This window comes from Chamaea fasciata, unplaced genomic scaffold (assembly GCF_029207755.1).
Source record: "Chamaea fasciata isolate MVZ Bird 193981 ecotype frontalis unplaced genomic scaffold, bChaFas1.0.hap1 SCAF_105, whole genome shotgun sequence".
In the NCBI taxonomy this organism is placed as follows: Eukaryota; Metazoa; Chordata; class Aves; order Passeriformes; family Sylviidae; genus Chamaea; species Chamaea fasciata.
Window position 1 is genome coordinate 79713 of NW_027094190.1, and position 9162 is coordinate 88874.

At 50.1% G+C, this 9162-nt stretch overlaps 1 protein-coding gene across 2 annotated transcripts; it reads left to right on the forward strand.

Annotated features, from left to right (window-relative positions):
- The first annotated feature begins 1503 nt into the window (after window positions 1-1503).
- On the forward strand, window positions 1504-8218 carry LOC136304525 (zinc finger protein 436-like). Of its 2 annotated transcripts, none has more exons than XM_066208051.1 (3): window positions 1504-1609; window positions 3712-3790; window positions 3971-8218. In XM_066208051.1, exons 1-3 carry the CDS (start codon window positions 1514-1516, stop codon window positions 5098-5100), a joined length of 1305 nt encoding a protein of 434 aa, XP_066064148.1. In that variant the 5' UTR covers window positions 1504-1513; the 3' UTR covers window positions 5101-8218. The 2 variants fall into 2 exon arrangements, with proteins under 2 accessions (XP_066064148.1, XP_066064149.1); XM_066208052.1 differs by having other exon boundaries at window positions 1542-2937.
- The last annotated feature ends 944 nt before the right edge of the window (window positions 8219-9162 follow it).

A 9162-nucleotide genomic window follows, 5' to 3' on the forward strand; every position in this document is an offset into this window, starting at 1 on the left:
TCAGTTTACTCAATCACAAATGCACCTTGATTTAGTGCCAACAAATGCGATAGTGGGGAGAGAAAAGAGAATAGTAAGAAAGACAGAAAAAGAGGGGAAGGGGATTATAGCTACCAGCATGGAGGGTCGAGTCCTCGAGGCTTTTGAAGATGCCTATAGACACGAGTTTCTCCAGTGGGGTGATCACAAAAGTGAGCGGGGGTCTCCAGGGTTTTTATAGTCCTCTCCAAAGCGACAGGCAGTTGGCCAAACAGGTGGGGGAAATCATTGCAGTGTGTTCATTTAGAGAACCCAGAACAAGTCGGTCGTCAGCAGATACAGTGTCAACCAGTCCAAGTCAGCAGGTGCAGTGTCAGCAGGCGCGGTCACTTCACCGTGACTTGTCCATTGTTTCTGCTCAGGTTCTGATGTTCCCATATGCATGCTGGGTGTTTTCCATCGAACACACCTGCAGGCAGCACTTGGCCAACATCCCACCTCAGCCAGGCCAGAACTCCCGTGTTGAGATTTTCAAGTCCCTTTTAGGGGTTTCAGTCTCTGTCCTTGACGATGGTCGTGAGGCAGATGAGGGATCTTTGGACCGTCTCACACTGGGACAAACTGGGAGGGGAGTGGTTGAGACCTGAAAGGACTGGGAAGAGACTGGGGAGGACTGAGAGGCACTGGGAGATACTGGAAAGGACTGGGAGAAACTGGGAGCACTGGAGGGTACTGGGAGGGAACTGACAGGGACTGGGAAGCACTGGGGGAGAACTGGGAAGGGATTGGTGGGGACTGGGATAGACTGGGATGAACTGGGATATACTGGGAGGTGACTGGGAAGGGAACAGTGATAAAGTAGGAAGATACCGGGGGGCATTGGGAGGCACTGGTGGCAACTGGGATGGTCTGGGAAGGGGTTTGTGGGCACTAGAGGGGACTGGGAGGGACAGGAATATACTGGGAGCTACTGGAAGGGGATGAGGATGGACTGAGAGAAACTGGGAGGGAGTGTGGGATACCGGGAGCAGTGATGTGACTGGGAATTGGTTTATGTGGACTGGAAGGGACCAGAACATACTGGGACATACTGGGAAGCACTGAGAGAGAACTAGGAGGGGATTCGGAGGGACTGCGATTGACTAGGAGGGGACTGGGAAGTTACTGGGTGGTTAGTGGCGAGCACTGGTGGGCACTAGGAGGGAACTGAGAGGGCACTGGGAGGCATTGGGAACACTGGGAGGTTACTGAGATGAACTGGGAGTGCACTGGGAGCTCCGGGGGAAGGGGGTCACCCTCCGAGCCCGGCCGGTTCCATTCCCGCGGGGAGGAGAGGAGGAGCTGTTGCCTCACCATGTCCTCCGCTCGGCGCAAGGGGTCCGGGACCTGCGGGCGACACCGCGGCTCAGAGGGGTCCCGGCGGATCCCACAGGATCCCGATCCCGGTGAGACCCCCGTCGCCCCGACCCCGGGACCCACCGGAGCGCCGGCGGCTGCTGAGGGCGGCGCGGGGGCCGCCGGGAATGACCGCGCCATGGGGCATGCTGGGATACATCAGGAGCCGCCGCCGGCGCTTTTAATCCCCCACAGCCGGCCTCAGTGCTCGCGGGAGCAGCGCAGGGCGATGGAGGTGATGAGGGGGGAAACGCAGCGTGGGTGTGGGGGTGTGTGCGTGTCAGTCAGGAAAACTGATCCACCATGCCAGAGGTTTATGTCCAAAAAAGAAGACAGAGGAGTCCTGTAACTTTTTTCGAATAAAGGGAGAGGCCATGGGGCATTTCCCATCGCGTCTCAAATGGTTGGAGGATGCAGCCTCCCTTTTATCTTAAGGTCCTTACTGCATCACCCTCTTCCTTTTCCCCATGGCTGAGGTACTTGGAAGGTACAGACTTCCAGAATCATCTGCTCTATGCCCCCCCCCCCCATGCACCCCCTCTTTCGATATAAAGGAAAGAAAAACCTATTCATTATTTTACTAAGTCTTTCTTCTGTGGCTCTAGGTTCAGGAATCTAAAACTGCCCTGGCTGAGCAACAGTCTGTGTTGATCAGTACATTCTCTAGAGCTAATAGCTTCTTCTGTTACTTCCTGTAAAATTAGTTCCCCTATCTGAGTCTGCTGCTTCTACAATCCCATATCTTGGAATTATTTGTTTCAAAAATACTTTAATAGCTGATCCGGGGAGTGCTGAAGCAGATAGAAATGCTTCTGGCCACCCTGTTAGCTGACATGTTATTATCAGAAGATATTTAAACCTTCCCACTCTGGGCACTCTGGTAAAGTCCACTTGACATCTTTGGAAGGGACACACAGCCCATGGCCTCTCTCCACCGGCAAGTTTCTTTTTAATTTGGTGTCTTGGGGATGGTTTTTTTATCTCATGTAATTCCTGGAGGGTTTTTTTGTTTTGTTTTGTTTTGTGTCTGGGGTGGTCACTGCTCCAGGCATATTGCAATGAGTGAGAGCCAGGTCAGGGTTTCCGGAGAGCACTGGGGGCAGGTGCCGGCAGCCCCTTTCCCTCCAGGTCAGCTGTTGGCGTGGCCGCACTGCTGGTGTCTCTAACCGGGGATCCTGCTGCTTCTGTGCGTTCTGCCTGGGTTTTTTTGTTTCTTCGGCACTGTGACGGGGCTTGCTGGCTTACATCTCTGGTTGTCTGCTGCTTGGGCGCTCAGAGCCCCGGTGTGTGCTGCGCCAGGAGCGGGAACACCACATTCCCCGCTGGGGGCTGCCTCTTCTGCACAGCCCGGGCCGCGGCACCAGCCATCACCGGCGAGAATTTGCAAGGAGCGATTCCCTGCCCAGCCCCGCTGATCTCTGCCGCTGCTTCAGAGCTTCTTGACAGACTGTCAACCGACACCCTGACACCCCACAGCTTCGGGCATGGCTTCAGAGTTGCTGCTGCCTGTTGCTTGCCGCCCCGAGTGAGCCCGCCCTGCTGTTCCAGCTTGCTGCTCCTGAGGTTCGTGCTACAGCTCCTTTCACTATCGAGAGGGAGCACCTGGACCGGCTGCCCCGGGGGTCTGTAAAGGAAACCCCTTTTCCATCCCTTGAGTTCACAATTATAATTATTCCGAGGGAATGGGGTCATATTCTTCATTCCAAGGGAGGTTCCCGCCTTCCTTACCTGACACCTGTCTTTCAGACCTTGATGTTAGCACAAATCAAGCAACTTTCAGCAGCTCATTGTGCCATACCAAAGAGACCTAAGGCAGGACATCTTGAGGAAGGCTTCTGCCGATCCTCAAGAACTCCAAGGACTCCGTGGTGTTGTTTTAATATTTGTAAGGCCAGAGCTTTTGGTATCCATTGTTTGCCATCCTCCAGCAGCCTGGAGGAGTGGGGAAGCCTGGAAATGAGCAGGGTCCGGGAGATGAAAGGGGTGCCAGGAGAGGAATGAGCCCTGAGTGCCTGGAGTGGGGGGAGGCTGGGGCCCATGGGAGCCAAAGCAGAATCAAGGGAGAAGGGACTTGTGGGACCCCTGAAACCCCTTAGGCATCCCAAAGCAGGACCCCAGAGTGGAGGGATCCCCAGGACCCACGGGAACCCCAGCAACCCTGAGAAGGGGGATCCCACAACCTCGAAGTGAGGACATTAGAAAGGGAGAGGCATTTTTGGGACTTTTGGTTATTGGAGGTTTTATGGATACCAGACACCTGGTGATTTCTAGAGATGGACTTGGGCAGGAGGAACCCCCAAACTAAGGCACTCACACCTTTTTTATCCCCAAACCCAGGATTTCCCATTCCCAAACCTTGGCCAGATGGAGAAGGAGTCCATGAGGAAGAGGAAGATGTCCCAGGATACCCAGGCAGGTAAGGAGGAAGTCAGTGCCCCTCTCCCCCTCTCTTCTGCTCCATCTCCCAGCCCAGAATCGCTCCTGGTTGCAGGACAACCCCACTGCTGACGCGGTCCTGCTGGGGATTCATTGCGGGGATCTCCTTCCCTCTGGCACAGAGGCAAATCTCATCCTCTCCTTGTCCTTCCTCTCCCAGGCAAGGAGCTGAGGATGGAGAGCAGGGAGGACAAATCCCTGCATCAGAACCTTGTGCAGGAGACCATTTTGAGTGGTACCACGGCACAGGAATCCAACAGGGAGGAAATGCCCCAGAGATCCCACATGCGGAGGGGCTCCAAACCCAGCCCAGGGAGCTGTGAGGAAGAAGGACCCATCCTGTGCCAGGAAGGCAGTCAGAGCTTCAGCCAGAGCTCGGACTTGGTGCTCCCTGAGCAGCATCAAAGCAGGAAGAAGTCCTACAAGTGTGGGGAATGTGGGAAGAGCTTCAGCCACAGCTCCAACCTGATCCGCCACTGGAGGATCCACACTGGGGAGAGGCCCTATGAGTGTGGGGAATGTGGGAAGAGCTTCAGCCGGAGCAACAACCTGGCCCGCCATGAGATGATCCACTATCAGGAACGGTGCTACAAGTGCTCTGAATGTGGGAAGAGCTTCAAAAAGATGTCCAAATGTGACCAGCACAAGAAAAACTGCAGTAAGGAACGACCCTTTAAGTGTGGGGAATGTGGGAAGAACTTCAGCCGGAGATCCAACCTGATCCAGCACCAGAGGGTCCACACCAGGGAATCACCCAACATGTGTGGGGAATGTGGAAAGAGCTTCAGCCGGAGATCCAACCTGATCCGCCACAAGAGGATCCACACTGGGGAGAGACCCCACAAATGTTTCAAGTGTGGGAAGAGCTTCAGCCAGCGCTCCCACCTGAATGTCCACCAGTGCATTGACACCAGGGAACAGCCCAACAAGTGTGAGGAACGTGGGAAGAGCTTCAGGAAGATTCAAAACCTCCCGAACCGCCCGTCTGTGGGAACCAGGGAACAGTCCTACAAGTGCTTGGTATGTAAGAAGAGCTTCAGGCAGAGTTCCCACCTGAATGCCCACTGGCGCATCCACACTGGGCAACGGCCCTACATATGTGAGAAATGTGGGAAGAGCTTCAGTGATCGCTCTAACCTGAAGCACCACCAGAGGATCCACACTAGGCCCTACAGGTGTGAGGAATGTAGGAAGAGCTTCTCCAGGAAGTCTCACTTGACCCAGCACCAACAGAAGCACCAGAAAAGGAAGCCCCACAAGTTCCCCGACTGCAGGAAGAGTTTAGTCTGATGCTCCAACTTCATAAGCTATGGCCTCACCATTTTACTGCCTTTAGGGAGGGGAATTTGTTTTACGGGAGATATTCTGGAGGATTTGATGGTTCTGGGGTATTTGGAAGAATTTTCTTCATCATGTTATGTTTGAAAAGCCAAGAGGGATAGATCCATCACCTCAAAACCTCTCAATCTCACTTAAAACTATTCAATTCTATCCCAAAATGGCTCAATCCCAGCCATAAATTACTCAATTCCACAGCCCCTCAGGGTGGGTGGGGTTGGAAGGGGATTGGGTGAAATATGATGCAAATCAGGAGGGGTGAGATGGGCATTTGGTGGGGCAGGATAGGTGGAATTGGGATTGGGAGGTATGGAATGGGGAAAGTAGGGCTTGGGAAGGGGTTCTTGATGTCCAGGAGGGGTGGGATGGGTTTGTGTGAGGATTGGGAGAGTGGGGCAGGGTCTGGAATGAGACAGCTGGAGGTTGGGGATGATGAAGGAAGGTAAAACCCTGGGGCATTCTGCTTCTGAAGGGATTTTGGAGCATCCCGCATTTTGGAAGTGGTTTTGGGGTATTCCCCAATTCTTGGGGGGTTCCTGAGAGCAGCTCTATGGAGCCCAGTTTCCAGCATGGTTGCCATGGGCATGAGCTCCGAGCTGTAGCCAGAGTCCATTGCCTTGGTGTTCAAGAGCACAGAAATGATGAATAGCCCCAGGTATCTCCAGTGTGAGTTGGAGGGGGCAGAGCAAGTTCTGCATAGGTGGTCACTGCCCCACCCCCCAGCCACTTCAGCCTCTGGTTCAGCCCCAGAGTGTCTGTCAAGCCCCTGGCACCACAAAAACCCCACCTGTGAGAGGGACCAGAGCAGGTAAAGGCTGTGACATGGGTGACACTGACATGTCCCACAGCCCTGGAGCTCACAGCAGCTGAGATGGTACTTCATCCAAGGCCATAGCTGTGGATATTTCCCTCTCTCTCTCTCTCTCTCTCTCTCTCTCTCTCTCTCTCTCTTTCTCCCTTGCTGTCTTCTCCTGACTTCCTTTTCTCAAAATCTGGGTAACTTGAAGTTGAACAGGTTAGAGTTTGCTGAGTCAGTGCTTTGTGAAGTGCCTTATCATAATTCCAGGTTTAATGTAAGTTATAAGTTAAATACTATTCCTCTATAAATTGTTAAGTCATAGGTTGTAAGTTAGAATAAATACTGTTAAGTGCTGTTTCTTTGCTAAATTGTTACATTTAAGGTGTAAGTTAAGGTTAAGACAGAAGTTCTGTTAAGTCTGAGCGCTGTTAAGCCTTATGGCCATATTCCTTTTATCCTTGTCTGTTGGGATACAAATCCCTCTGGCCCCCATCCACACAGGCCTAGGGGTGTTCATAAATGCGGGAGTTGAATTAACTAAAATACATAAATCCACACAGACATGAGGTAAAAATGCAAGTTGAGTTCTAAATAAGTAGAGAATATTTTAAGTGCCTTAAGCAAATAAGAAACTGTATTATTAAGAAAAAGCCCTAAAGCCTAGTTTAAAGTTTAGTGGCATCACCTTTTACAAAGTTAACTAAGTTCTAGAAATAACAAAAACAAAATGTAGCCTTGTTAGCATTCCTAGATAGAACAGATAGAGTATGTACTTAGAAATTGTGTAAGAAATTACGACCACTTTTGCACATCAATCTTAGATTTGGGTAACTCCAGCAAGGCAGTAGTAGAATCATGTTTGTAACTGATTGGTTAAAAATAGAATAAAAATGCACTGCTTGGAGGATGACCACCACCACCATGAATGGAACACAGATCACAGATACTGTTGCTGCTGAGACGCTGCTGCTTCTGCATGGGTCTTGGGGACTTCATGTTAGAAGACCAACTCTGCCCTCATGAGATTGATTTTAGCCATGCAATAAAGGACTTTTACAACTCCCCAGCTTCTATGGTCTCTATGAAGACCCTCCACAATACCTGACACTTGCCCTCACTCTCCTTATGTCAGACGCACCTAAACACATACAGACAGTTCTCGGTTTGTTTCTGGTTTGATTGCCTGGATTTTGTTTGATTTTGTTGTTGCTTTGTTTCCTCAGTGTGCCTGAACTTTCCAGTCAGGAGTAGAGTGACTCTTGCCAGTGAACTCTGTTGTGCCTGTGCTCCTAATTGGTAATTTTTGTCAAATATGCTGATTTGCTAAAATGATAAAGCTGTATTCACCCCATGGCGAGGTGGCCATTTTGTGGACATTTTCTGCCCCTTGGAGACCTCCAATAAAGATCAGCCTTTATATTATCTCCTATACTAATATTATCTCCAAAGGATGTTGTTTCATTTCTAAGGCCTTTAAGGCATCAGTTTTTCTGGCACCACAGATGGGACTGGACCCGGCAACCTCTCTCTGGACAAGAAACATCTTGCAAGGAATTCTGTCTTGCCAAAGACTTTTAAGAATTTTCCTGCAGTGGCCTGCGGGATGAGGAACCATGGTCACAGAAGGTAGCATAAAGGCAGCTCTTTTTGTTGGGTAGTGTGAAATTGTGTACTGTATATTCGTGTATTTTCAGGAAAACCTGAGTTCTTAGGAACCAAATTGTCACATTTTACAGGATCCCACCTGTTTTGTAAGGTTTGTTAGGTCGCTTAGTCTGTCCTGGCATGGTGTGGAGAGGGAATTTGCTTTTGGAGTGGTTTCTCAAGTTTTTTTTTTCCTTTCGTCGCTTTTTCCAACCCTTGTACAGCCACGGTGGGCAAAGGCAGAGGTGGAGTCCAGCCCCATGGAAAAGCTGATGTCACCTTTGTAGCTGAAAGCTGAGACCTTTCTTCTAACCTTTAAAATATGAATTAGGAAAACACTGGGTTGTCACAGCACAGCTGTCTATAGCTGGACAAGGTAAATCTGGCCACAACATAAACCTAATTCAGCTAGCCTGGTTTTCTCTAGAAAAGAAGGAGAAAAAGTTCCTGAGTGAACAATGATAGGATAGATTTGAACTCAAACAGGAACCTCACCCAACCATGTTCAGTTGAAAGTGCAGACATATCACTGGTCAGGGAGCTGGGCAGTGTTAAGACCCAGACCAATCAGCTGTCTAAACCTGGGAATTTCAAACCTCCTATAAAAGAGGCGTCCATAATAAACTGAGTGCTGTTTGTTGAGGATGCTGAGTGAGTTCATGTTGTTTCTGTCTCCAGCTAATGACCCTTAATGTAATACTGGGTGATTCATCAGTCTCTCTTTTTGCCAAACTCTTCTAATAAGGATCTATTGGAATTTTCCAACGTGGGGAGATAGTTTAGGATGGTTTACTGAATTAAATTTTAAAAATAACTTCTGTGAGTAAGAAAGGCCAAGGACTGACCGAAGGTAAGAAGGTAAAAATATGGACTAATCCTGAATATGCATTTAATGTTGTTGATGAAGTAATCTGGAAGGAAAGAGGACTGGCAACTCAATGCCAGTGCATAGTAATCATGGTCCATGGGTTCAGCCTGTCCTGTCCCTTCTGCAGAGCTTCCTGCCCTCCAGCACATCCCCATCCCACCCAATTTGGTCTTATCTATGAATTTACTGAGGGGGCCTTCAATCCCCTCATCCAGATCATCAGGCAGAGGCATCCAGAGATCATCCAGAGAGGAACAGAACAGGATCATCCCAGACGATTCCAGACATCCCATGGAGCCAAATGTCAGGCTCACGGCCGTTCCATCTCTGGGTGTCCTACAGACTGTGCATGTCCCAATGGATCAGATTTTCTTCCTGACCCCAAACCTTCCTATTCTGGATTCTATTCTCTGGTAAATGGGCACCTCTGCTCATTCCCATGACTGTGTGTGGTGTGGTGATCCTGGCTAGATTCCTGTTGCCCCCCAAACTTGTTACATCCTTCTCCTCTCCACCCCTGGACAGGGATAAAATACAAGGAAAAGCTCCTGAGTTGGGATAAAGGCAGGCAGACATCCCTCATGGATTCTGGGCAAAAGGGACTTGACTGGGGGATAATAATTGGATTTATCCCCAGTCAGAATCAGAGAAGGAAAAATGAGAAGGAAAATAAATCCGAAACCACCTTTTTCCAACCTCTTCC